Source organism: Phyllobates terribilis, unplaced genomic scaffold (assembly GCF_046119375.1).
Source record: "Phyllobates terribilis strain yellow unplaced genomic scaffold, ASM4611937v1 Scaffold_13__5_contigs__length_258822181, whole genome shotgun sequence".
Classification (NCBI taxonomy): Eukaryota; Metazoa; Chordata; class Amphibia; order Anura; family Dendrobatidae; genus Phyllobates; species Phyllobates terribilis.
Window position 1 is genome coordinate 87204128 of NW_027362773.1, and position 27687 is coordinate 87231814.

General features: G+C 48.0%; 1 protein-coding gene across 1 annotated transcript in view; it reads left to right on the plus strand.

Moving 5' to 3' along the window:
- ALX4 (ALX homeobox 4) overlaps positions 1-27687 on the plus strand; it is a 116626-nt gene that overhangs the window by 71436 nt on the left and 17503 nt on the right. Inside the window, exon 2 of the mRNA XM_073658163.1 lies at positions 19737-20023. Coding sequence (XP_073514264.1) covers positions 19737-20023 — 287 coding nt within the window. The remainder of the gene's footprint in view (positions 1-19736; positions 20024-27687) is intronic.

Consider the following 27687-nt stretch of genomic DNA (forward strand, 5'->3'; position numbering starts at 1 on the left):
TACAGAGGAGGACAATTTTATATTACAGGAGGATCTATGTAAACTAGAAGCTTGGGCTGATAAATGACAAATGAGCTTTAATGGGGATAAATGTAAGGTAATGCACTTGGGCAGAGGAAATAAAATGTATAATTATATGCTTAATTGTAAAACACTGGGCAAAACTGTAACTGAAAAAGACCTGGGTGTATTGGTGGACGACAAGCTCACGTTTAGTGGCCAGTGTCAGGCTGCTGCTGCAAAGGCAAATAAAATAATGGGATGCATTAAAAGAGGCATAGATGCTCATGAGGAGAACATAATTTTCCCTCTATGCAAGTCACTAGTGCGACCACACTTAGAATACTGTGTACAGTTCTGGTCTCCGGTGTATAAGAAAGACAAAGCTGAACTAGAGCGGGTGCAGAGAAGAGCGACCAAGGTTATTAGAGGACTAGGGGGTCTGCAATACCAAGACAGGTTATTACACTTGGGGTTATTTACTGTGGAAAAACGAAGGCTAAGGGGTGATCTTATTACTATGTACAAGTATATGAGGGGACAGTACAAAGACCTTTCTACTGATCTTTTACTCTGAGGCCTGAGACGGGGACAAGGGGTCATCTTCTACGTCTGGAGGAAAGAAGGTTTAATCATAATCACAGACGCGGATTCTTTACTGTAAGAGCAGTGAGACTATGGAACTCTCTGCCGCATGATGTTGTAATGAGTGATTCACTACTAACATTTAAGAAGGGCCTGGATTCCTTTCTTGAAAAGTATAATATTACAGGTTATAAATACTAGATTCCTTGATAGGGCGTTGATCCAGGGAACTAGTCTGATTGTCGTATGGAGTCGGGAAGGAATTTTTTTCCCCACTGTGGAGCTTAGTGTTTACCACATGGGGTTTTTGCCTTCCTCTGGATCAACATGTTAGGCTATGGGTTGAACTAGATGGACTTAGTCTTCCTTCAACCTTAAAAACTATGTTACTATGTTACATACTGGTAGACCAAGGAACACATCATAGCATCAAGACCGGAAACTTAAAGCAATATGTCTCCAAAACAGGAAATGCACAACAAAACAAATGAGGAATGAATGGGAGGAAACTGGAGTCAATGTCTGTGACCGAACTGTAAGAAACCACCTAAAAGAAATGGGATTTACATACAGAAAAGCTAAACATAAGCCATCATTAACACCTAAACAGAAAAAAACAAGGTTACAATGGGCTAAGGAAAAGCAATCGTGGACTGTGGATGACTGGATGAAAGTCATATTCAGTGATGAATCGCGAATCTGCATTGGGCAAGGTGATGATGCTGGAACTTTTGTTTGGTGCCGTTCCAATGAGATTTATAAAGATGACTGCATGAAGAGAACATGCAAATTTCCACAGTCATTGATGATATGGAGCTGCATGTCAGGTAAAGGCACTGGGGAGATGGCTGTCATTACATCTTCAATAAATGCCCAAGTTTACATTGATATTTAGGACAGTTTTCTTATCCCATCAAGTGAAAGGATGTTTGGGGATGATGACATCATTTTTCAAGATGATAATGCATCCTGCCATAGAGCAAAAACTGTGAAAACATTCCTTGAAAGAAGACACATAAGGTCAATGTCATGGCCTGCAAATAGTCCGGATCTCAATCCAATTGAAAATCTTTGGTGGAAGTTGAAGAAAATGGTCCATGACAAGGCTCCAACCTGCAAAGCTGATCTGGCAACAGCAATCAGAGAAAGTTGGAGCCAGATTGATGAAGAGTACTGTTTGTCACTCATTAAGTCCATGCCTCAGAGACTGCAAGCTGTTATTAAAACCAGAGGTGGTGCAACCAAATACTAGTGATGTATTGGAGTGTTCTTTTGTGTGTTTGTTTTTCATGACTCCATAATTTTTTCCTCAGAATTGAGTGATTCTATAATTTTTTCCCTCTGCTTGGTCAGAAAAAAATGACCCTTACGGAGTACCACATTTTTATCTTGATTTCTTTTAGTGTTTCTTAAAGCCATAAAGTTGCCATTTGAAATGACTTTAGTTTTGTGCCATGTCTGTGATCTGCTTTTTTTCAACAACATTAAACAACTGAATGAACATCCTCCGAGCCCGGTGATTCCATAATTTTTGCCAGGGGTTGTATGTCCAGAAAAAGCCACCAGTTTTCCATCCATATTGCCATCTTTATGCCATCAGTGCATCCATTTCTTATCTTTGTATGTATCCATGTGTCCGTTTTGTTGATCCGTTTGGCGTCCACTTTTTACATTATTATTTATTGCATTATTCTTCGATAAATAGTTTCCTTTCTCTATAACTGTATCTGTGATCACGTGTACGGGATCCACTTGTTCATTACCCACTGACTTATAATGGGCCCAGAATCCAGATCCCAGCATCGCACGCTGAGTTCTCACGCACAGCCCATCGGTCCGGCTGTGTCCACATACTGACAATCCTGCACACAGACGTATAATGCGTATGGACGAGCCCTCGCTCTGACCAGTCGAGCTCTTTATATTTTCTTTTTCTCATCTGTGCCGGCAGTGATGCCTTCTGGTAACTTTCTGCACCGCTCTCATGACCTAATCTAACATCACAGTGACCAAACCTTCCTCCTCCAGCCAGTCCGGGTATTTGATGCCTTTTAAGTCCAGCTCTCCTGATCAGGATTCTGTTCAGGGGGTGAATTATTCAGAGACTGCAGGCGTCAGAAAACTGGAATTTTGTGGTGAATTTGGAGAAACCACTTCTTTTATTAGTTGTGTTCAGTGATTTCCTTTGTTCTTCGTTCACTGGTTTATTGCAAACAGCAGAAAGTTTCTACATTTTTGCTAATAAACAGAATTTACAATGAAGGTTGAATCATTTTGATTGTATCTGTATAGAAGTCTGTACTGTACATAATAATATACTGCATTATGCTGTATGTACTGCCGCCATGATATACTGTAACATACATCATCATAATATACCGTACTATACGATACTATCTATAATATAATGCTGCAAGCGTCTCTCTGTCTGAAGCCTCTATAGCCTGCGCATGCGCGACGCGCAGTCTGGCTCCGGACAGAAGAACGCAAGGATCCGTTACAGGTAAGAGGAGTGTATGGCGCCGGAGATCGCGGTATGTGTAGACACTGAACGCATACTGCGTTCTCCATACTTACATACTTACCTGACCGGGAGGAGCGTTGCTGCGGCGCCTCTCTTCTCGCCGGAGACCGGATCAGGAGTGAAGGCGTCGGAGTCGGCGCATGCGCATAGCGCTATCCGGCGCCATTTTACTGAAGACACATTTGCAGTGTGTCTTCAGCAAAACGGACAGCGCAGTATGGGCTCGCGCATACTCGGGTGCCACACTCCTCCCCCGGCCTCTGGCAGAACAGGACGTGGCAGCGCTGGAGCACAGGGAAGAAAGGTGAGTATAAGTGTTTATTTTTTTTTGTATGTGTGCAGCGTGAAAGGGATGAGGGGGCCACACATACCAGGATTGGGAGGTGAGGGGGCCACACATACCAGGATTGGGGGATGAGGGGTGCCACACATACCAGGATTGAGGGGTGAGGGGACCATACATTCCAGGATTGGGAGATGAGGGGGCCATACATTCCAGGATTGGGGGGTGAGGGGACCATGCGTACCAGGATTGTGGGGATGAGGGGGCCACATATACCAGGATTGGGGGATGAAGGGTGCCACACATACCAGGATTGAGGGGTGAAAGGACCACAAATACCAGGATTGGGAGATGAGGGGGCCATACATTCCAGGATTGGGGGGTGAGGGGACCATGCATACCAGGATTGGGGGATGAGGGGTACCATGCATACCAGGATTGGGGGATGAGGGGTACCATGCATACCAGGATTGGGGGATGAGGGGTACCATGCATACCAGGATTGGGGGATGAGGGGTACCATGCATACCAGGATTGGGGGATGAGGGGTACTATGCATACCAGGATTGGGGGATGAGGGGGCCACACATACCAGGATTGGGGGATGAGGGGTACCACGCATACCAGGATTCGGGGGTGAGGAGTGCCATGCATACCAGCATTGGGGATGAGGAGTACCATGCATACCAGGATAGGAATGCGGGGTACCATGCATACCAGAATAGGAATATGTGGTGCCATGCATATCAGGATTGGGAGATGAGGCGGCCATACATACCAGGATTGGAGGATGATGTGTGCCATACATACAAGAATTGGGATGAGGGGTGCCATGTATACCAGGATGAGGGATACCATACATACCAGAATAGGGATGTGGGGTACCATGCATATCAGGATGAGGGATGGGGTGACATGCATACCAGGATGAGGGGTACCATGCATACCAGAATAGGAATGCAGGGTACCATGCATATCAGGATGAGGGATGGGGTGCCATGCATACCAGGATGAGGGGTACCATACATACCAGGATTGGGGATGAGGGGTGCCATACATACCAGGATTAGGGATGAGGGGTGCCATACATACCAGGATGGTGATGAGGAGTGCCATGCATACCAGGATTGGGGATGAGGGGTGCCATACTTACCAGGATTGGGGATGAGAAGTGCCATGCATACCAGGTTTGGGATGAGGGGTACCATGCATACCAGGATTGGGGATGAGGAAGCCATGCATACCTGGATGAGGGATTGGGTACCATACATACCAGGATTGGGGGATTAGGGGTGCCATACATACCAGGATTGAGATGAAGGGTGCCATGTATATCAAATTTGGGATGAGGGGGCCATGCATACCAGGATTGGGGATGAGGGGTGCCATGCATACCAGGATTTGGGATGAGGGGTGCCATGCATTCCAGGGTAGGGATAAGGGGTGCCATGCATACCAGGATTGGGGATGAGGGGTGCCATGCATACCAGGATAAGGATGAGGGATACCATGCATACCAGGATAGGGATCTGGGGGGGTCATGCATACCAGAATTCGGATGAGGGGTCATGTATACCAGGATAGGGATGAGGGATGGGGTACAATGCATACCAGGATTGGGTATGAGGGAGCCATGCATACCAGGATGAGGGGTGCCATGCATGCCAGGATTGGTGGTGAGGGGTGCCATGCATACCAGGATTGGGGATGAGGGGTGCCATGCATACCAGGATTGGGGATGAGGGGTGCCATGCATACCAGGATGGGGGTGAGGGGTGCCATGCATACCAGGATTGGGGGTGAGGGGTGCCATGCATACCAGGATTGGGGGTGAGGGGTGCCATGCATACCAGGATTAGTGGAGAGGGGTGCCATGGATACCAGGATAGGGATGAGGGCAGCACATAACAGGATGGAGGAACAGGATTAGGGAGCACAATTACCAGGATGGGGGCAGCACATACCAGCATGGGAGACCATATACCAATAAAAATGCTCGCCACCCGGCCATAGAATGGGCTCAATAGCTAGTATATTAAAATACTATATGATACTGGGCAATACTATACTGCACTGTACATTATCATGATATACCCTACTAAATGACACTGTACTTTATCAGACTATACTGCACATTATCATAATCTATAGAGATGAGCGAATCTTTGGGAATTTGAATTCCCCTTCTTCGCCAAATTTTCCAAAAAAACTTGTTTTTGCCATGAATAAATTAGCGCATTCTTAATACTGGAAAGCGTGTTATTGCTTGGAAAATACACGTGGGGGTGACATGAGAGAGGGAGAACTCCACTGACCATAAGAGCTTACACTCTACCGGATAAAAAGAACCCCACTGACCGTAAGGGCTTACACTCTACAGGGGGGAGAGAGGACTGCACTGACCATAAGAGCTTACACTCTACAGGAGAGAGAGAGGACCCCGCTGACCATAAGAGCTTACACTCTACAGGAAAGAGAGAGGACCCCACTGACCATAAGAGCTTACACTCTACAGGGGAAAGAGAGAGGATCACACTGACCATAAGAGCTTACACTCTACAGGAGAGAGAGAGGACCCCATTGACCATAAGAGCTTACACTCTACAGGAAAGAGAGAGGACCCCACTGACCATAAGAGCTTACACTCTACAGGAGAGAGAGAGGACCCCACTGACCATAAGAGCTTACACTCTACAGGGGAAAGAGAGAGGACCCCACTGACCATAAGAGCTTACACTCTACAGGGGAGAGAAAGGACCCCACTGACCATAAGAGCTTACTGCCATGCAAGGTGAGGGAAAGAACAAGTGTACAACAACGGGAAGAGGGGGAAGGGAGCCTAACAACTAGGAGAAGGGGGAGTGGAGACCCCTAGGTAGATCTAATATCACCCTGACTTCCCTATCGTCCCTATATAGGTTCCACACCAATCGCCAAGCAGGAAACCTAATCCCTGAATGTCCCTAAAGCTAGGCCCTAGGTAGGGAGGGGATGTGGTGAACACTAGTCAAGCTCCACTGTAACTAAAGACAACAAGGTAAACAAACAAAGGGGATACACTTAGCTTAGGTAGGGAGGGGATGTGGTGAACACTAGTCAAGCTCCACTGTAACTAAAGACAACAAGGTAAACAAACAAAGGGGATACACTTAGCTTGAGAAGACACCAGAGAGATAAAGAGATAATGCTAACTGTCCTCCAAGGGAAGTCTAAGAATAATCTAGCCGACTACTAGTGCTCCAGGCATGGACAGAGGAACATAGAAATATCACCGGCGACTCTCTGGAGATACTGAGAGTTTTTAACTACTAAGCAAGGGTGTGTCAATTAGCAGCTGAAGGTGGAGGTTGCTGCTGGGTCCTAAAGGAAGAAGGATATCACTACACCACAGAGATGAAAGGATCAAGAAGGCGTCTGCAGAGCCAAGTGACCTTCTACAGCCGGATCCAGAGCGACTGTCTGTCACACCTGTGACACTTACACTCTACAGGAGAGAGAACGAGAACTGCACTGACCATAAGAGCTTAGACTCTACAGGGGAGAGAGAGGACCCCGCTGACCAGAAGAGCTGACACACTACAGGAGAGAGAGAGGAGTGCACTGACCATAAGAGCTTAGACTCTACAGGGGAGAGAGAGGACCCCACTGACCATAAGATCTTACACTCTACAGGAAAGAGAGAGAGGACCCTGCTATCCATAAGAGCTTACACTCTACAGGGGAGAGAGAGAGGACCCCGCTGACCATAAGAGCTTAGACTCTACAGGAAAGAGAGAGAACCCCGCTGACCATAAGAGCTTACACTCTACAGGGGAGAGAGAGAGGACCCCGCTGACCATAAGAGCTTACACTCTACAGGGGAGAGAGAGGACCCCACTGACCATAAGAGCTGACATTCTACAGGGGAAAGAGAGAGGACCCCACTGACCTTAAGAGCTGATGCTCTACAGGAGAGAGAGACTTAGGGCAGAGTCAGACGGCCGTATTTCTTGTGTGAGGATAGCATTGTAAACCTCTCCTGACCTGAGCTTGACAGCTGCATAGAAGTCCATCCCGCTGTCATGTTCAGGTCAGGAGAGGTGCCGTCCGTCCGCGCAGTGCGATGCAATCCTCGCACGAGTTATACGGCTGTGTGTCTCTGCCCTTACCCAGTGACTTTGGAGATGGAAGATGACTCTGCCGTACAAACTGTGCTCCGCCGGGACCTGATCTGTGATGGCCCCGGTGTTGACCACCACTATACAAGGTGTTTTACCCGTAAGATGTCTCAGCTGCAGAGGGTTATAGAGAAGCTCCCGGGGCAGCGCAAAATGACATTCGCCGATCTCTGATGCTTCCGCACTGTGGTGGGCGATGGTAATGGGGACATTTTTTCTTTTTGGAAACCATGAATCTCAAAATGTTCTAATTCACGTGAAACCACAACTTTCATGAAATTCGACTCAACCTTGATCCTCCGTGGAGGATACTAATAGTATAATAATATACTATAGGATCCTATTCATTATAATACATCATACTGTGCTATATATTATCATGATTTATGATGGGACACTATACTATATCTTATAATTATCATAAGCTTCTGCTTATGCATTAGACCTTACAGACGGACAGACCCCATGCATCCGCACACTATTGCTGTACACATAAAACACGCCAGATGCTTAGTTATCATAACTTTAATCAAAAAGCATATAAGTCATCCTACCGCAACAACGTGACCTCATGGATAGACCCTCCATTTATTAATTTACCTCCCCATGTGCCATCCTGGCCTCAAATAAAACTGGGGAAGAGATGGGATCCTGTTCAGCTCTAATTAGAACCTGTCTGGAAAATGTGGGTTTCATTTTTGTTTTATGTATTTTATATTCTGATTGTATTATGTTTTTTACACCTTACAAATTAAATGTTCTATATGTACAATATCAACAATAAAAATTACTTTAATTACGAGCCGGGGTGCACATGTTCTGCACAGACGGAGAGTGAATACTCAGAACTAGAGATGAGTGAACCCGAACATAAAAGCTTGACATTCGTAGCAGACCGTTAGTATCCGGTGCTAAACGCCAAACACAGACTTCTCCCGGAAGTTCGTCACAATGTTCGGAGTTCCGGGGAAAGTCCGTGTCAGAGAGAGAGAGGTCCCCATGTTTTTCAATGGGGTTCGGGTTCTGGTTGAAGTTTGGGAACTGTTCTGGTACTCTAACCGAACTTTGGAATAAAGTTTGGATCAGGTACCAGAACCTCGAACTTCTATTGGTCCGCTCATCCCTACTCAGAACCATTTCCCAAGTAACCCCCATCAGACATCGGGCACTGTCACCCAGAGACGAGATCTGCCGCTAATGATATTGGAGGACTTGATGTGACCATCCATGTATTGCATCATATCCCAATGACAAGGATATGGGACTGTCAGGGGTTGGCAGGCTGCAACATGGTCGGTAATTGCCCTATAATGGATTCTGCATTGGGGCACAGGAGCTTCCGGTGATGTCTCTGATTGCAGTCGGTGCAAGTAATCCACATCTGGATCGAGCCCCCATTACCACCCCAATTATATGAAGTCATCCTATGATGCAATTTAGCAACGACCCAGATTTAGCCCCGTCCTGACATTTTGGGTTTTGCACCTTTTTCTGCCTCTTCCTGCAGTCACAAGGTGCAGATCTGTCACCACCTGGGTCTTATCTGCCATGGGATCCCTCCTTCACTGAGCTGCTTTATTGCTGGGGAGAGGGGCCAGGTACCTGTGATTTCTGCACAGCCGCCTGTCTGTCTCTGGGTTCAATTCAAAGTCTCTGCTATCGGTCAGGAAAGGGCCTCAAAGAGCAGAGTTATGGCCGAGTTATGGGGTTATCACAGGACGGGGCCCCTGCTTCAGCTCAATACTGTCATTGTTGCCTTTGAGGTTAATGCATTCTTATTTACAGCTGTTCTGCAGGTATCTACAGCCGATCCTTAAAGGGGATCTTCACCTATAGAAATAAAATCTCACACTCAAGTTATCATATCTGGAGACATCTCCATATGTGACCCCGACACACGCTGCGCAATGGGCAGATTTCCCTATCTATAGGGTGTAAATCTTAAAAGAAAGCTCCAGATTTTTGCCCACATCTGCTGCAATAAAAGATCATCCTAGATGGGGAGATTAACCCTGGACCTGCCAAAACCTTCCTTGTTGCAAAGAAGCAAAGCAAATAAGTACCTACAAGTATGGCTGGTATCTAAGTCAATATACTGTAACCCCTTCCTGACCTGGCGACTTTTTATTTTTGCATTTTCCTTCCAAAACCCATGACTTTTTTTTTTTTCCAGTTTAAATTTTTTTTGCAGGGTTGAGTTGTCGTTCTGAATTCGCTTTTCCATATAATCTACTGAAAAAATGAGTAAAATGGTATAAAAAATTGCAATTCTGCAATGGTTTTTTTCCGGTGTTCATCGTGCAGCAGACATGAGACATGCTCCTCTAAAATTAGAGATTGGTCGTATGTAACTTGCATTGAAGTCTATGGCGAGTGAGTTGTGTGTGACTTGCGACCAGCGACAGAAAACCCAACTCATTTGGAAACTCTGCGATCACAAGTGACAAAACGACAGCGTGGGAAATGATTAGATGCGATGTCACAATTTCAGTGTTGCATGACGCATGTCACCTTGTAGCTCAAGCCTCATTGATACCATTTTGTGGCACATACGACTGTTTGATCGCTTTTTATTACGTTTTTGGAGGCAGCGCAACAACTGAAAAATTGCAATTCTGCCGTTTTAATTTTTTCTTCTCGGCATTTAACAAACAAGTTAAGTAATTTTATATTTTGATGGATGAGACTCGATGATGCTAAATGTGTTCGTTTTATTTTTCACATTTCTTTACATTTTTCAAATTGAGAATATAGATGAGACTTAAACTTGATATAATATATCTAAAAAAAAAAGTTAAATAAAAAATAAATAAAATTAAAAAAAGATGTGTGTATGTGTGTATATATATATGTGTGTGTATATGTATATATATATATGTGTGTGTATGTATATATATATATATACAGTATATATGTAGCACCCTGAGGATTCGGCTGCTACAGGGGTATTGCACCTCAGCCAGAGGTGTGATATTCCACTCCCGGGTAAGGATGGAATGTGGAACTGAGCTCGGTAGGCTGCATGCACTACATACATCCCATTTCCGAGGAACAGGCCGACGGTACTCCCACTTAGAAATGTGCAGGTACGACCGAGTCTGTTCCTGGCTGGAGTGGGAGGGGGGTGGTACATCCCAAGTAGTGTAGGGGCAGATAGGGGGAGCAGCCTGGGTAAAGATAGGAGCTCATTGGGTGCTGGTCACCTGAGCTCACACATAGAGGGTGTATATAAGGTGGGCACCATCAAAGAACAGGGTCAGTCAGTCAGCCACAGTCAGTCAGTCTGTGAGGAGCCAGAGGAAGAGGAGCAGAGCAGTCCCAGAGAGAGAGAGAGGAGAAAGAAGGAAAGACCCAGAGAGGGGACAAAGAGAGGACTCTGAGAACCCAAATTCAAGCTACGGGTGAAGAGTCGGCATCAGGGTACCGGAACCCAAGCTGGTGGGGGGCAAAAACACACCCCAGCCAGAGACCGGAGGCCGTGGGCAGCGTCTGCCACGGCCACCCACCACATCCACCACGAAGGCATACCACGTGGAGGGTCAGGGAACCCAAGGCCAAGGGTCTCCCAACAGAAGGCCCGAGGGAGCTGGACCTGGGTGGATCAATAGTGGGGACGGCCAGAGAAAGGACAGAAGGAGAGCTCAGGGTCACGCTCCGGACTCGCTTGGGGGTTGGCTGGATCCAGGACCTGGTGGACGCAGCACGGCTCGGGAGGTCACTTGAAGCTGGAGTGACCGGAACATCAGCAGTGAGTAAATACCCTAAAACTGCACAACCCGACTCTGTCTTCCTTTAACATCTATGCTGCACCACCACAACCCCCATCCTCTGCACCTGACCCCCTGAGGCTATACCCCACCCGTTGGGGGTTATACCACCAAAAGCTGCACCTACACCATCAGCCTCAGCGGACCCTGCTGCAGCGGCGGCCATAGTGACCGCAATACAACGGGTGGCGTAGTCGACATTAAGAACTTGATAACATCTGTAGGACTGCCACATACTCTGAGCTTGACACCCTGGGCACGGACCGGGTCACAACCACTCGGAAGACTACAACCCCCATCTGATCCGGCTCCGGATATTCCCCCTAAAGAATATGGCCCAGGGGGCGCGTCAACTTTGGCGTAGTCGGCAGGATTACATGCCCGCAACAACCGGGTACTGCGTGCCTGAAGAAAAGAACGAGTTTACCTCAAAAAGAAGTCTCCTGCCGGTTCCGGAGGGTCCCCGCCATCGGACTCCATCACAGGTCGATTCCCGCCGGTTGTCCGCCATTAACAGCTTTTTCCCGCCATCTGCAGAGTTTCCCGCCACTGGGAGACGATTCCCGCCATTTCCAAAGGTTTCCCGCCTTGTCAGAGCGGACGCCATTATGGGCGTGCCAGAGGATGGCAAGAGGCCGCCTCCCATCGTGGGCCAGGACCGAAAATGGCGCCAAAAGTGGAAACCGCCCCCACCAACAGAGACTGTGATGCTAGAGGTGTCTGTCAGCGTGAAAGAACAGCCCCTGGAGCTGACAATCACCAAGTGGCCCCGGGACCGCCCTCGAAGGGGGAGGAGACGAAAGGAGAGAACAAAGATGGGTGCCGCCTGGAGCAGTCTAGAGCGAGCGCACCCAGAGGCAAGAAGCCTGGAGAAGAGTTTCGGAGGAGCTTACCCGGAGATGGCGAGAAAGCAGAGCAGCACCGGCCCGTTGGCCAGGAGCCTGCTAGAAACAGAAGAGGGAGAGCAGAGCAGCACCGGCCCGCTGGCCAGGAGCCTGCTGGAGACAACTGTAGGAGAGCAGAGCAGCACCGACCCGTTGGTCAGGAGCCTGCTGGAAACAACGACCCCACTAGGCCTAGTGGAGGTCCTAGCACAGCTCCCCCGAGATCGGGAGTGTGCGCAGACCGCTCTGGAGGGCCTCGCAAGGAGGATGGCCCGGGTGCAGCGAGAGACGTTGGCGGAGTGGAGCCGTGAGATGGCCCAGCAGACCGAGACCTGTCAGCGGAGCACGCCACCCAAGACGAGGAGACCGACCGCCTCTGAGGATGGCGCGGGAGGACTGAAGGCCGGAGACGGCGCCGAGAAGGGAGCCGAACGAGTGGAGGCAGGTAAAGGGGACGTCTATACCCCAAACCGGGAAACCGCGAACCTGCCCCAGCTCCCCGTCGCAGAGCCCGAAGTCTATCCTGCCGTGCCCGTCGCTGCAACGTCACCGCCGCAGACTAGGCCTCAAACGGGAGCCGCGACCCCTGTGACGTCACACGCCTCGACCCCGAGCGTGACCAAGCAGGAAGTACCACCAGCCTGGTCGCAAGGCCTAGTACCCCCGGGCGCCGCAATACCAACAGCGCCCCCTACCTCCGCGGAGCCCCCGGCCTGGTCGCAGGGCCAAGTAGCCCAGGGCGCCGCCGTCCTTACGGTGCCCTTCACCTTCCAGATACCCCAGGCCTGGCCGCAAGGCCCGGGCAACCCGGGCGCTAACACCACCGCGCCCAAAAGACCTAAAGTGCCGCATCTGGGAGAGGACCTGTACGCCCAGCATACGTGCCCGGATGGGCAGCCATTTATATGGCCACCGGAGTTCCACCATCCCCGACTCCGGAGAGAGAGACCCCTGGATGAACCCCTGATCCCGGCTCCAAAGCCCGTAAAGAGGATCTCGCCCCCGCTAGCAGAAGCGCAGTTCGAGTGGGACCCCACCGGAGAAGATCTCATGGGGTTCACTCAAGAGACTCGGGCAGCTGCAGCGGAGCGTGCTGAGTGCTGCCGCCAACAGCTCGAGGACTTTGAAAGGGAGCGGAGAGAGAGGCGGGTCCGGGAACAGCAAGCTCAAATAAGGAGCGCGGAGCAGAAGAGCCGGGCCAGGAGAGACCCCCGTGCAGCGCATAGTCCCCGCACCACCGGGACTGTGATAAAGTTTAATATGCAGCATGGGTGGGGCTTCATCCGAGACCACCGCACCCTAGGCGACGTCTTCGTGACCAGGAGAGACGTTGAGTCCCACCTACCGGAGGGACACAGAGGTCGTGACCTTTACATCGGGGACGAGGTCACCTTCACCCGGCACAAGTGTGCCAAAGGACCCTACGCCCTCCATGTGCATCGTCTGACGGAGGAAGAGCTGCGGTGTGAGGAGGAAGAACAAGAGGACCCGGACGGGTCTGAAACTAGAGCCAAAGGTAACAATAAAGAAAGAGCAGGAGGACGCCGTCGTTAAGTACAGCGAAGCAGGAGCTGTATATAGTTGCCCGTCGGGGCACCATAAACCGTAAACTGAAACTGAAACTGAAACTGAAACTGAAACTGTAACTGTTGCTAAATATAGTCCCCGTTGGGACCAGCAAGTGTGAACTGTTACCCGTTTAACCCCTAAATCCCACTGACCGAGGACTGAGAGCGGTCATCCCTATTCCCAATACCTGGCCGAGGACTGAGAGCGGCCATATCCCTGTATATAGTTGCGCGTCCTAAAGCGCCCCCTACCGGTTTTATAGGAAAACCAGTTTTCTAGAGAGACTGTCGCACTTTACCCGGTCACACGTTGCACAGTGACCGGAGGAGGAGCCTGAGGCGACGAGAATGATTATATGAAAAGTTTTATATGATGTTTTATTATGTTTATGTTTATGAAAAAAAAAAAAAAAGTATGTTTGTGGATGTTATGTCTTACAGCCCGAGGACGTGCTGTGATTTACCAGGGGGGAATGTAGCACCCTGAGGATTCGGCTGCTACAGGGGTATTGCACCTCAGCCAGAGGTGTGATATTCCACTCCCGGGTAAGGATGGAGTGTGGAACTGAGCTCGGTAGGCTGCATGCACTACACACATCCCATTTCCGAGGAACAGGCCGACGGTACTCCCACTTAGAAATGTGCAGGTACGACCGAGTCTGTTCCTGGCTGGAGTGGGAGGGGGGTGGTACATCCCAAGTAGTGTAGGGGCAGATAGGGGGAGCAGCCTGGGTAAAGATAGGAGCTCATTGGGTGCTGGTCACCTGAGCTCACACATAGAGGGTGTATATAAGGTGGGCACCATCAAAGAACAGGGTCAGTCAGTCAGTCAGCCACAGTCAGTCAGTCTGTGAGGAGCCAGAGGAAGAGGAGCAGAGCAGTCCCAGAGAGAGAGAGAGGAGAAAGAAGGAAAGACCCAGAGAGGGGACAAAGAGAGGACTCTGAGAACCCAAATTCAAGCTACGGGTGAAGAGTCGGCATCAGGGTACCGGAACCCAAGCTGGTGGGGGGCAAAAACACACCCCAGCCAGAGACCGGAGGCCGTGGGCAGCGTCTGCCACGGCCACCCACCACATCCACCACGAAGGCATACCACGTGGAGGGTCAGGGAACCCAAGGCCAAGGGTCTCCCAACAGAAGGCCCGAGGGAGCTGGACCTGGGTGGATCAATAGTGGGGACGGCCAGAGAAAGGACAGAAGGAGAGCTCAGGGTCACGCTCCGGACTCGCTTGGGGGTTGGCTGGATCCAGGACCTGGTGGACGCAGCACGGCTCGGGAGGTCACTTGAAGCTGGAGTGACCGGAACATCAGCAGTGAGTAAATACCCTAAAACTGCACAACCCGACTCTGTCTTCCTTTAACATCTATGCTGCACCACCACAACCCCCATCCTCTGCACCTGACCCCCTGAGGCTATACCCCACCCGTTGGGGGTTATACCACCAAAAGCTGCACCTACACCATCAGCCTCAGCGGACCCTGCTGCAGCGGCGGCCATAGTGACCGCAATACAACGGGTGGCGTAGTCGACATTAAGAACTTGATAACATCTGTAGGACTGCCACATACTCTGAGCTTGACACCCTGGGCACGGACCGGGTCACAACCACTCGGAAGACTACAACCCCCATCTGATCCGGCTCCGGATATTCCCCCTAAAGAATATGGCCCAGGGGGCGCGTCATATACATACATACATGTATATATCTATATATAGGTATTTATATATATATATATATATATATATATATATATATATATATAGGTATAGATATCTATATATATATCTAGATAGATAGATAGAGATATAGATTCCAGATGCAAATATAGATATTATATATATATTTATATAGAGATATAGATAGATAAATATAATTCTATATATTTTTTTTATATATATATATTTTTTAGTTAATTTTGACTTTATTTCTAGTCCCCCAAGGGATTTGAACCTGTGATCATTTGATTACTTGTACTTATATACGGCAATACTATAGTATTGTGTTATATAATAAAATTACTGATCTCCGCAGGATGGGTACATAGGAAAACCAAGATAGTGGTGAGAGGGGCCTACAGTAGCCCCCCAGCTGCAATGGCAATCCACTGGCTCCTTGTGATTTTCTCACGGCGGTGTCGCTGTCCATTAGAACAAAGCAATTGCGGCATTTAAATGGTTAAACAGCGGTGGTCTAAACTGGCTGGAGTCTCTGTTGTTGGCAGCAGGTGCAACCTGTGTGACACAGCCGGCACCTGCCCAATATGGAGCCGGCTCCCCTCCTGAACCCACTACATACAGCGGCACCCTACACCCCGTCTGCTAAGCTACAGAGAGTAGAAGAGGAGGCATAGAGGCATAGATCTGCATAGGAGCTGTGTACACAAACCGGTAGGAGATTCTTCATGGAGACTCTATGCAGAGTTGATTTGTTGTTAGTTTGTTTGTTTTTATACCAGATACATTGATGCAAATATAAAATGTAACGAATGTGAATAGACCCTGAGAAGTAGCCATCAGGGTGGGATGAGAACAGGAAATAAATAAGAGATAAAAGCAAATAATATTTATATCAATTTATATAGATAAGAAAAATATTTATAAACTGAAACCTAAATAGACACATAAAGAGAAAAGTTACACATTTAGGTCTCAGGACTGGCAGAAAAGCTGCTGAGGACAAGCCGTACATGTCTAACTGCATCCCTTAGGCTTCGTTCCCACTAGGAGCTTTTGGTGAGGTTTTTGATGCTGCAGATTTTCTGCACCTATTAAGTAAAATAGGTTACTTGCATTTTTTCGAAAATACGGAGCGCAAAAAAACTCATAATGTGAATGTAGCCTAAGGGTATGTTCACACGTTAAGTATTTGGTGCAGACTTTTCTGCATCGCTTGGCAGGAAAAACGCTGCGTAAAATACGTGCATTTTTAATGCATTTTTGATGCGTTTTTCACATGTATACTTGGTGCAGATTTTGCCCTACTCATTAGCATGGGTTAAATCTGCAGCAAAAACGCTGAAAGAATTGACGCGCGGCGGATTTAAATCTGCACGTCAAAAATAAGCAACGTGTGCATGAGACTTCAGGATTCTCAATCACTTTGCTGGAATCGGGTTTTGTGACAAATCTGCACTGAAAAAACGCATAAAAAATGTAACGTGTGCACACAGCCTAATGCTTTGCACCGATGAGGGGCAAACATCCCGAATCACAAGTCCGCAAATAAAGGGTCTTTGGCTTTGAAGATCGCTCCTTCCCACTGGCGGACACAGATGGAAGAGGGCACCTGTACAAGAACAGTATATGGGTCCTTTACAGTCCAATAACTCATCATAATGCACAATCCCACCTGCTTTGAACCCCTTACCTCTTGGCCCCCTGCCCCTTCCAATAGGTGGCGCTGTCCTCTAACTTTCTGAAGGGGCTATTATTAATTGAAGCCCCTGTATCCTCTTTCTGATCCTGGACTAGGGTCCTATATTTTGCAAAATGTATAATGCCAGTGTTGTCTTCAGTGTGGGGGGGTTATTACAAGGAGCGACTGCACCCCCCCATTGCTGCCCCCTTTCTGTGGAGTATGAATCTGCGCTAAGACCTCACCTTCAGCAAATAACATCATAAAGTCAGAAAGATAAGTGAAGGCCGGTCCCCCAGCACTAGGGGGATTATACAAATCCTCCCGGCTCTGTGCAGCCATACATCTCCCTGCATTGTGATCCATGTGGCGGTAATGAATCAGTACCACCATATGAGCTGACGATCTAATGTGCGGCTCTGGGTGTAGGAAGATAAAATGACTTTCAGAGGTCACATAAAGTTGAGTTGTGAAATCTCCCTTCTAAATCCTGGAGCTGGGGGAGCATTTTGATTCCTCTGAACTCTGCCCTCCGGCTCATCCAACAGAAGGTTGAGTGGGATAGTGAGACACTGACAGGGCAGGAGCCGAGATTCCTCTAAGGATCCCTGGGGGCTCCGAAGAATCATATAAAAGAAGTTGTGCAACGAGATCGAAGAAAAATAATTAGTTACCTACAGAAAACCCAAAATATTATTGGATGGACTTCCCCTTGAAGAAGCATTTTCCCCATTTAAATTTAGGAAATAAACAAATATTTTGATTTGAGAGTCCTCAGTGGTTGATACCTTTTAATGGTTAACTGAAAAGATGGTAACAAGTTGTAAGCTTTCCAGACTACTCAGGTCTCTTCATCAGGCATCGTATACCACAAAATCTGAAGAGTCACATATTTATACACAATAGGACACATAAATAATGTAATAGATGAGACAAGTGACATGAAGCAACTGCTGGGGGTTGTAGTGTTCCATATTTAATTTATAATAGAATAGGGTTATGGCCACGCTGGGAGTTGTAGTGTTCAATATATAGAATATAATCTAATGGTTCTAAGGACTTGCTGGGGGTTGTAGTCTTCTATGTATAGAGAATAATAGAATAGTGTTATGGGCATGCTGGAGTTGTAGTCTTCTATGTATCCAGTATAATAGAATAGTGTTATGGGCATGCTGGAGTTGTAGTCTTCTATGTATCCAGTATAATAGAATAGTGTTATGGGCATGCTGGAGTTGTAGTCTTCTATGTGCAGAGTATAATAGAACAGGGTTATGGGCATGCTGGGAGCTGTAGTGCTCCATATATAGCATATAACAGGGTTGTTTCGCAGTCCTCTCTGGCTCTTCGGGTCACGCTGAGTGTCTGTACTGTAATATTATTATTATTATTATTATTGGCTTTGTGATTTCGCGGCTGCAGTTTTAGTATCTGGGAATACGTTCGGTATAATAGACCGCACAGCAGAGCTGGCAGCTGTCGCCACGAAACCATGAAGCCCGGATTACAGCCCTCACTACCACAGAGCCCCCTGCACGGGGCCAAGCTAGAAAGAAATATCCCATCATCCCAGAATTCATCATTTGGAATAAAGGAGAGGATGGGGTTAACCTGATGGGAAGCCAATTCTAGAACATGGCTACATAAATGGACGTCACACACGAGCCCTGGCGATGATGTTGGCGTCACAATAATTCCAGTTGGTGTCATGTAACCCTCATAGAAAAACTCATAGCCTGATCTACCTGCACCTCTGTGCACAGACGTCAGGAGACTTAGCCACCAGTCCATTAACTGTTCCTTCAAGGAATCTAAAAACCTGTGACCAGGACGGGGAATCGTTAAAATTATACATTTAGGCTAAAGAACTGCATTTAGGACAGTGCTGACTTCAGAGCTGAAATCTCTCATCTCTTTCAGTTTCTGTTGTGTGGGAGGAAACTGGAGAACCTGGAGGAAACCCACACAAACACAGGGAGAACATACAGACTCCTTGCAGATGTTGTCCTTGGTGGGATTTGAACCCAGGACTCCAGCACTGCAAGGCTGCAGTGCTAACTACTGAGCCACCGTGCTGCCCACTGTACAGTGCTAATCACTGAGCCACCGTGCTGCCCACTGTACTGTGCTAACCACTGAGCCACCGTGCTGCCCACTGTACAGTGCTAACCACTGAGCCACCGTACTGCCCACTGTACAGTACTAACCACTATGCTGCCCACTGTACAGTACTAACCACTGAGCCACCGTGCTGCCCACTGTACTGTGCTAACCACTGAGCCACCGTGCTGCCCACTGTACAGCGCTAACCACTGAGCCACTGTACTGCCCACTGTACAGTACTAACCACTATGCTGCCCACTGTACAGTACTAACCACTGAGCCACCGTGCTGCCCATTGCCATAAGTATGGTCGTTTCTCCAGGCTTTGCTCTGTAATTGGATGTTGGGTCAAGCTATCCGCCCTCCCTGTATGTAGACAATGAGATAAACTGTTCGGGATGTTGCAGATGACATACTTGCTGACTGTTTCCCTCTGAATTCTCACTGCAGCTTCTCTCTGTGTTTGCCATTACTATAATTAACTATTGAAATTATTTTTTCTCACTTTGTAGGTAAAGAGACTTCTCTAACGCCAAACAGTGACCCCCCAGGAATGGACAGCGGCTACCTGAATAAGGAAGGGTCCGGGAAGGGCTCCCAGGAACGAGGAAGCGGTGACCTGTCTATGGATAAAGCCGAGTCTGAGAGCAACAAAGGAAAAAAGAGGAGGAACAGGACCACGTTTACAAGTTACCAGCTGGAGGAGCTGGAGAAAGTCTTCCAGAAGACGCACTATCCAGATGTTTACGCCCGGGAGCAGCTGGCCATGAGGACGGACCTAACGGAGGCCCGAGTGCAGGTACAGGGATTGTACATCTGGGCAGAACGGAGCCTGTGCCGGTGTGTGCCTGCAGCCTGTGCCAGTGTGTGCCCGCAGCCTGTGCCGGTGTGTGTCCGCAGCCTGTGCCGGTGTGTGCTCGCAGCCCGTGCCGGTGTGTGCTCGCAGCCCGTGCCGGTGTGTGCTCGCAGCCCGTGCCGGTGTGTGCTCGCAGCCCGTGCCGGTGTGTGCTCGCAGCCCGTGCCGGTGTGTGTCCACAGCCTGTGCCGGTGTGTGCTCGCAGCCTGTGCCGGTGTGTGCTCGCAGCCTGTGCTGGTGTGTGCCTGCAGCCCGTGCCGGTGTGTGTCCACAGCCCGTGCCGGTGTGTGTCCACAGCCCGTGCCGGTGTGTGCTCGCAGCCCGTGCCGGTGTGTGTCCACAGCCCGTGCCGGTGTGTGCTCGCAGCCTGTGCTGGTGTGTGCCTGCAGCCCGTGCCGGTGTGTGCCTGCAGTCTGTGCCAGTGTGTGCTCGCAGCTTGTGCCGGTGTGTGCCTGCAGCCTGTGCCAGTGTGTGCCCGCAGCCTGTGCCAGTGTGTGCTCGCAGCCTGTGCCAGTGTGTGTCCACAGCCTGTGCCGGTGTGTGCTCACAGCCTGTGCTGGTGTGTGCCCGCAGCCTGTGCCAGTGTGTGTCCGGGAATAAAGAAACATGTGTGAAACAAAGCAGAATATGTGCTACACCTTAGACTCCACAGTTTCTCCCTTTTAGGTCTCTTTCAGACTCCTGTGATCATCGGTTCGATCTCTGATCACAATGGACGGACTGGCCGCACGTCTCCCGAATAGAAATACATGACGCTGTCACGCTCGGGTCAGGAGATGCGTGGCCACTCTGTGCATTGTGATCTGAGATCGGACCAACGATCGTGGATGTCTGACAGAGCCTGTACTCTGTTGGCAGCTTTCCACCCCCTTGGCATCCTCTCTCCAGCAGCTTCATCAGGTCAACACCTGGAATGGCCTCCGATAAACAGGTCGCCTCGTCCAGAGTTCACGTGTGGAAGCACCGGCCTTCAGAAAGTGTTTGGCACCATCAGGTGTTTTTTCCAGATGAAGGTTTGGTTCAGTGTTGAGGTTATTCCATAACTATTCTAAGCCAAAATTTGGCAAGAACCACCAACTAAGTAACGAGAAACAACAGTCCATCGTTACTTCAAAATTCCTCTTCAGCCAGAGGTGGTGTCGGAGTGACCGGAGCAAGGCTGAAAACTGGTGAAGATGCCGACTGGTGAGTATGTAACTTCATGCTTTACACTTACATACAGTACAGACCAAAAGTTTGGACACACCTTCTCATTTAAAGATTTTTCAGTATTTTCATGACTCTGAAAATTGTACATTCACACTGAAGGCATCAAAACTATGAATTAACACATGTGGAATTATATACTTAACAAAAAAGTGTGAAACAGCTGAAAATATGTCTTATATTCTAGGTTCTTCAAAGTAGCCACCTTTTGCTTTGATGACTGCTTTGCACACTCTTGGCATTCTCTTGATGAGCTTCAAGAGGTAGTCACCGGAAATGGTTTTCACTTCACAGGTGTGCCTTGTCAGGTTTAATAAGTGGGATTTCTTGCCTTATAAATGGGGCTGGGACCATCAGTTGTGTTGTGCAGAAGTCAGGTGGATACACAGCTGATAGTCCTACTGAATAGACTGTTAGAATTTGTATTATGGCAAGAAAAAAGCAGCTAAGTAAAGAAAAACGAGTGGTCATCATTACTTTAAGAAATGAAGGTCAGTCAGTCCGAAAAATTGGGCAAACTTTGAAAGTGTCCCCAAGTGCAGTTGCAAAAACCATCAAGCGCTACAAAGAAACTGGCTCACATGAGGACCGCCCCAGGAAAGGAAGACCAAGAGTCACCTCTGCTTCTGAGGATAAGTTTATCCGAGTCACCAGCCTCAGAAATCGCAGGTTAACAGCAGCTCAGATTAGAGACCAGGTCAATGCCACACAGAGTTCTAGCAGCAGACACATCTCTTCAACAACTGTTAAGAGGAGACTTTGTGCAGCAGGCCTTCATGGTAAAATAGCTGCTAGGAAACCACTGCTAAGGACAGGCAACAAGCAGAAGAGACTTGTTTGGGCTAAAGAACACAAGGAATGGACATTAGACCAGTGGAAATCTGTGCTTTGGTCTGATGAGTCCAAATTTGAGATCTTTGGTTCCAACCACCGTGTCTTTGTGCGACGCAGAAAAGATGAACGGATGGACTCTACATGCCTGGTTCCCACCGTGAAGCATGGAGGAGGAGGTGTGATGGTGTGGGGGGGCTTTGCTGGTGACACTGTTGGGGATTTATTCAAAATTGAAGGCATACTGAACCAGCATGGCTACCACAGCATCTTGCAGCGGCATGCTATTCCATCCGGTTTGCGTTTAGTTGGACCATCATTTATTTTTCAACAGGACAATGACCCCAAACACACCTCCAGGCTGTGTAAGGGCTATTTGACCAAGAAGGAGAGTGATGGGGGCTACACCAGATGACCTGGACTTCACAGTCATCAGACCTGAACCCAATCGAGATGGTTTGGGGTGAGCTGGACCGCCGAGTGAAGGCAAAAGGGCCAACAAGTGCTAAGCATATCTGAGAACTCCTTCAAGATTGTTGGAAGACCATTTCCGGTGACTACCTCTTGAAGCTCATCAAGAGAATGCCAAGAGTGTGCAAAGCAGTCATCAAAGCAAAAGGTGGCTACTCTGAAGAACCTAGAATATAAGACATATTTTCAGTTGTTTCACACTTTTTTGTTAAGTATATAATTCCACATGTGTTAATTCATAGTTTTGATGCCTTCAATGTGAATGTACAATTTTCATAGTCATGAAAATACAGAAAAATATTTAAATGAGAAGGTGTGTCCAAACTTTTGGTCTGTACTGTATGTGGTCATCTAACGAAGGGATCAATAAAAAACCCCACTGGAGTGATGCTTTAAGACATGAGGTTTAGTCGATCTGGAAGATTGCTAGAACCTTGAAGGTATCCTCAAGTGCAGTCATGAAAACTATTAATCACTATAATGAAACTGGCTGTCAAGAGAAAAGGAGGACCAAGAATAACCTCCGCTGCAGAGGATAAGTTTAACAGAGTCATCAGCCTTAGAAACCACATTTTGACAGGACCTCTGATAAAAGCCCCCATAAATGATACATAGACATGAAAAAGCAGAAAAATCACATCAGGTTTTCAGAGGAGACTTTGTAAAGCAATGGAGGCTGTGTGCCCACTATGCGTTTTTCTTTTTTTTTTTGCCACAGAATTTCCGCAGTGAACATGCTTAAAAAACGCTTGGTAATACGTGCCCCATGGTCCCCAATGATAATCCGCATGTGCTGTGCTCATGCTGCAAAATTTCCGCTGCGGATTAACATTGCGGAAAAATCCGCAGCATTAATTTTGCGGACTCTCAGCGTAATCGCCGCCATTGACTTGCATTGGACCGCATAACATCCGCATGACTACATGTGCACATGTGGATATTAAGCGATTCAATGTGCGGATGGTACCCGGGTCTGGAGAAGAGGAGAGTCTCCTCCAGACCCGGGCACCATGGTACATGTAGTTAAAAAAGAATTAAAATAAAAACAACATTATACTCACCTTCTGATGGCCCCCGGTCTCCTGTACGGTGCGTCCGGTGTCTTGGGCGGCTCGCGGTGGTGTAAAAGGACCTTCCATGACGTCATTTAGTCATGTGACAGGTCACATGGCCTCCACAATCACCCAACCCCAGCACAATGGAGATGGTTTAGGATGAATTATTCTGCAAAATGAAGGCAAAGCAGCCAACAAATGCTCGGCGTGTCTGGGAACTCCTTCATGGCTGTTGGAAGCCATTCCTGGTGACGACCTGATGAAGCTGCTGGAGAGAAGGACAAGATGGTGTAAAGCTGCCATCAGAGTAAAGGGGGCACTGTGAAGAATCTAAGGTGTAACATATATTCTGGTTTGTTTCACATGTGTTTCTTTACTCCTGGTTTCCATACGTGTATCCTCTCGATTTTGCTTCCTTCAGTCTGAATCTACAATATGCACATTCCAAAAAGAACAAGGAAAACCATTGCATGAACATGGGTGTCCAAACTTTTGCCTGGTACCGTGTCTTAGTGGTGAAACATGTTTCTTTCTCCATTTATAAGCCACTTCGTCACTTCCCATTCCTCCTGAAATTTCATTCACTCTGAAAAAACTGCTAAAAACTGTCCTGCTCAAGGCAGACTGCTCCATCACTGAGGAATCAGATTACAACTGTCTATTAAGGTATATTGGAAAGGGGAGGGGAAGGTAGAGCAGAGTGAGAAAGAGGCACTGACACCCACAGACCTGTCCTGCTGCTTTCTAGAGTGTATTTTAGATCACCCCAGAGCTGGACTCACATCCGCACAGCTCAAAACTACAGTATCATGTCTTCCATGCTGCTGCTTCTGATCATGTGCTACATAGAGACAAGAGAACAGGAATCCCTCATGTCTGTGTGTGCTGTGTATGGGAGACATCATAATAGCTAGCCTCCACTAGCTCAGAGACAACTGAAAATTAGAGACAAAGCTTGCAGAGGGGAAACCTGATGGAAAAGAAAGCGTACAAGTCACACAATGGCCAGAAATAGTGTTATTTCTCTCGTACACACAACAGCTTATTCTGAAAAGTCACCTAAGCTCAATAGTAACTCAGAGTGCAGGGAGCTCCCCCTAGTGGTGGCTGCAGGCAGGAGAAATTCTATCATGTAACTTTATCTATAATATGCAACTAGAGGATTTAGATCTCTGCATCAGAAATGTAAAATCCAGACTCCCACCCCATTCCCATAAAGATATATTATGGAATTAATCACTGCAGTATGTTGGACATTCATTTAAAGGGGTATTCCCATATCGCTAGTATGTGTCTTCCGCACTGATCCTGAGGCTGAAGAAGTTCCAGCACTTGTGGCCACTCAGCTGTGCCAGGAATTACACCTTAGGCCACAGCCCCACTATCAGTATTTGTTCAGTGTTCAGTCAGTATGTTTTCTCAGGAGTGGGAGCCAAAACCAGGAGTGGGTGATAAATGTAGAATTGGTGACTTGTTTCTATTCTACCTTTTCTCTGATTGTTCCTCACTTGGTTTTGGCTCCCACTCCTGATAAAAAATACTGACCGAACACTGACCGAATACTGATAGTGGGGCCGTGGCCTTATTCACATAATGACTATGAGTGGAATTTCTCTGATTGGGGGCTGCAGTGCGGAATTAAAGCTGGGGTCCATTCAATCTCAGGATCTGTGGGGGTCCTATCGATATGCCATCACGTTACAAAAAGGGAAGACCTTAGCACTTCTCACAGCTGAGGATTTGTTACAATTGTGTCTGTAAAATCCTCTGTGAGTTAATTACTCAGCAGCACAGGTCTCTCTTCCATCCTGTTCTTTTGCAACAATGTATCAGTGCAGGTAGAAAAACATTTCGATTTGAGAGTCCTCAGTGGTTGATACCTTTTAATGGCTAACTGAAAAGATGGTAACAAATTGCAAGATTTCCAGACTACTCAGGTCTCGTCATCAGTCATAGTTTAGTACATTTTTTTATTTTTTAGACTCTTCAGATCTCAGACCAAATGCAGCTGTAGCAAAATCTCAGCTGTGAGCAGCAACATTAGTGCCTATATGGGTTTTCAGTTTTGGATATCAACAAGAATGTTCCCGTTCAGAGATTTTGCAAATGTAAACGTAAAAAAATATCACTGTGCATATAAATGTCTGTGGAATTAATAGCGCTTTATAAGTGAGTAAAATAAATATCAATAAATGCAGAACCTACCAGCATGCTCACTCATCCTAAAAGATGTTCTGCAGCAGCTTGGACAATGCATCCTACATATCTAAATTGCTGCAGAAAGTGGAGCACCAATTCAGTTTCTGAATTTTCGAGAAAAGGAGGTTCTGCAGCAGGTTTGTGTATTTAGACCTATTGTGCGCTCTTTTATAAAGGAGTGTGTAGGCATGCTGTGACTTGTAGTCCCCACTCCTGGTTTACTCCTGTATGAAGCGTAGATTCATAATTCTACATCTGTAATTCTCTGCCTGTTGATTGCTATCTATCCCTTCCCCCACTTATCCATGGGGGGTGGTGTTAGGGAAAAACGACAGGCTACAGGAAATTAAAGACGTAATGAAAACAAGCACAAGTTATCTGAGCCTCTCATCCCAAGCTGTTTTCCCAGGACACAATGCTGACAGTGTGCTCTGAGATTCCCCCCAATCGAGAGGCCGCCGGGGTGTCATCTGTAATATCACCATCTAATATAAAGCCTAATATTCCTGCCTCATGTCACCCCCCGTCTGACCTAACGCAGATGCCCCCTTCCCCCCAGGGACCACGATTCTGTAATGATGAGATCCCCGATTAATATCCTAGTAGGATATTTAATATTCACAACAGCAATAAAAGTCTCCTTTAAGGGAAGAAACCATAAATCTGCCCTAATGACTTATAAGCATGTGGTCGTCCCATCAGATGTATCACAGCATCACCCCATAGCATCGTGACCCTGCACCGCACCTCTTGTCCTGATAGGAGTGGGGGGCGACAGAGTCACAGCAAAACTTTCCTGTTAGGAAATGATTTAAAGGGGGTTTTCTTCTTCTGTATAAATAAAGCTTAATCCTCTTATAATAAGACTAGATGGTGGCCCGATTCTAACGCATCGGGTGTTCTAGAATATGTATGCGGCCGACCGGGCGCGACTAATCAGCGAAGCAGTGTTTAAATGGGTTGTGCACTACTTTAAATTAACCCCCCAATGTATCCCCCCGGGGCCCCTAATGAATTTTGTAATTACGTCATGTTGTCAATCCTGCTTGTGACAACATTGCTGACCACGCACAGCCAGCACGTAATCCCCCCGGCTGCAGCCGGCTCTTGCTTCCGCTTACATCATGACTATTTGTGGCTGCAGCCAGGGGTCTCCTGTTCCGCGCACCACAGTGAATGACGGGCTGTGGGTGGGGTTATCCCCCATCATGTCACACCCAGCACCTACCGTGCGCTCTGTCAATGAATGCGCGTGCTGTGGTTCAAATCAATTCGCAACCAATCAGAGAAGCGGTGTTTTAAATTTCGCGCCAATATCGCTAATTGGTCGCGGCCACCAGCAATCAACGAACCGTGTTAGTGAGGAGTGGGGAGCGGAGCTGCCTGTGCGGGTACTTCCGCTGCGAGCAGCCGGGAGATGACCGGCAAGCGCCAGTCATCTCCCGGCTGCATCGCCACTGACCTCCATGCGGCTACCATCGGGAGGTCAGTGGCTAGGGCCGCTGATCTCCCGACGGCAAGTGTAAAGGGAGGACCGGGGAGCGGTGCCGCCTAGGCCGCCGGTCGGGGTACTTCTGCTGCGAGCAGCCGGGAGATGACCGGCTAGCGCCCGTAATCTCCCGGCTGCATCGCCGCTGACCTCCGTGCGGCAGATGAGCCGCTAACGGCCGCCATCTTGTTCTGAAATCCCGCGTCGCTGATTGGCCGCGGCCCGACCAATCAGCGACGCGGGATTTCCTGGACGGACAGACAGACGGGATAAGCCGATTATATAGTAGATTCTCTATGACGTAGCTCTCTGCTTGTTGTCAGTAAATAAAATCCTTGTTTTCATCCTTTGCTATA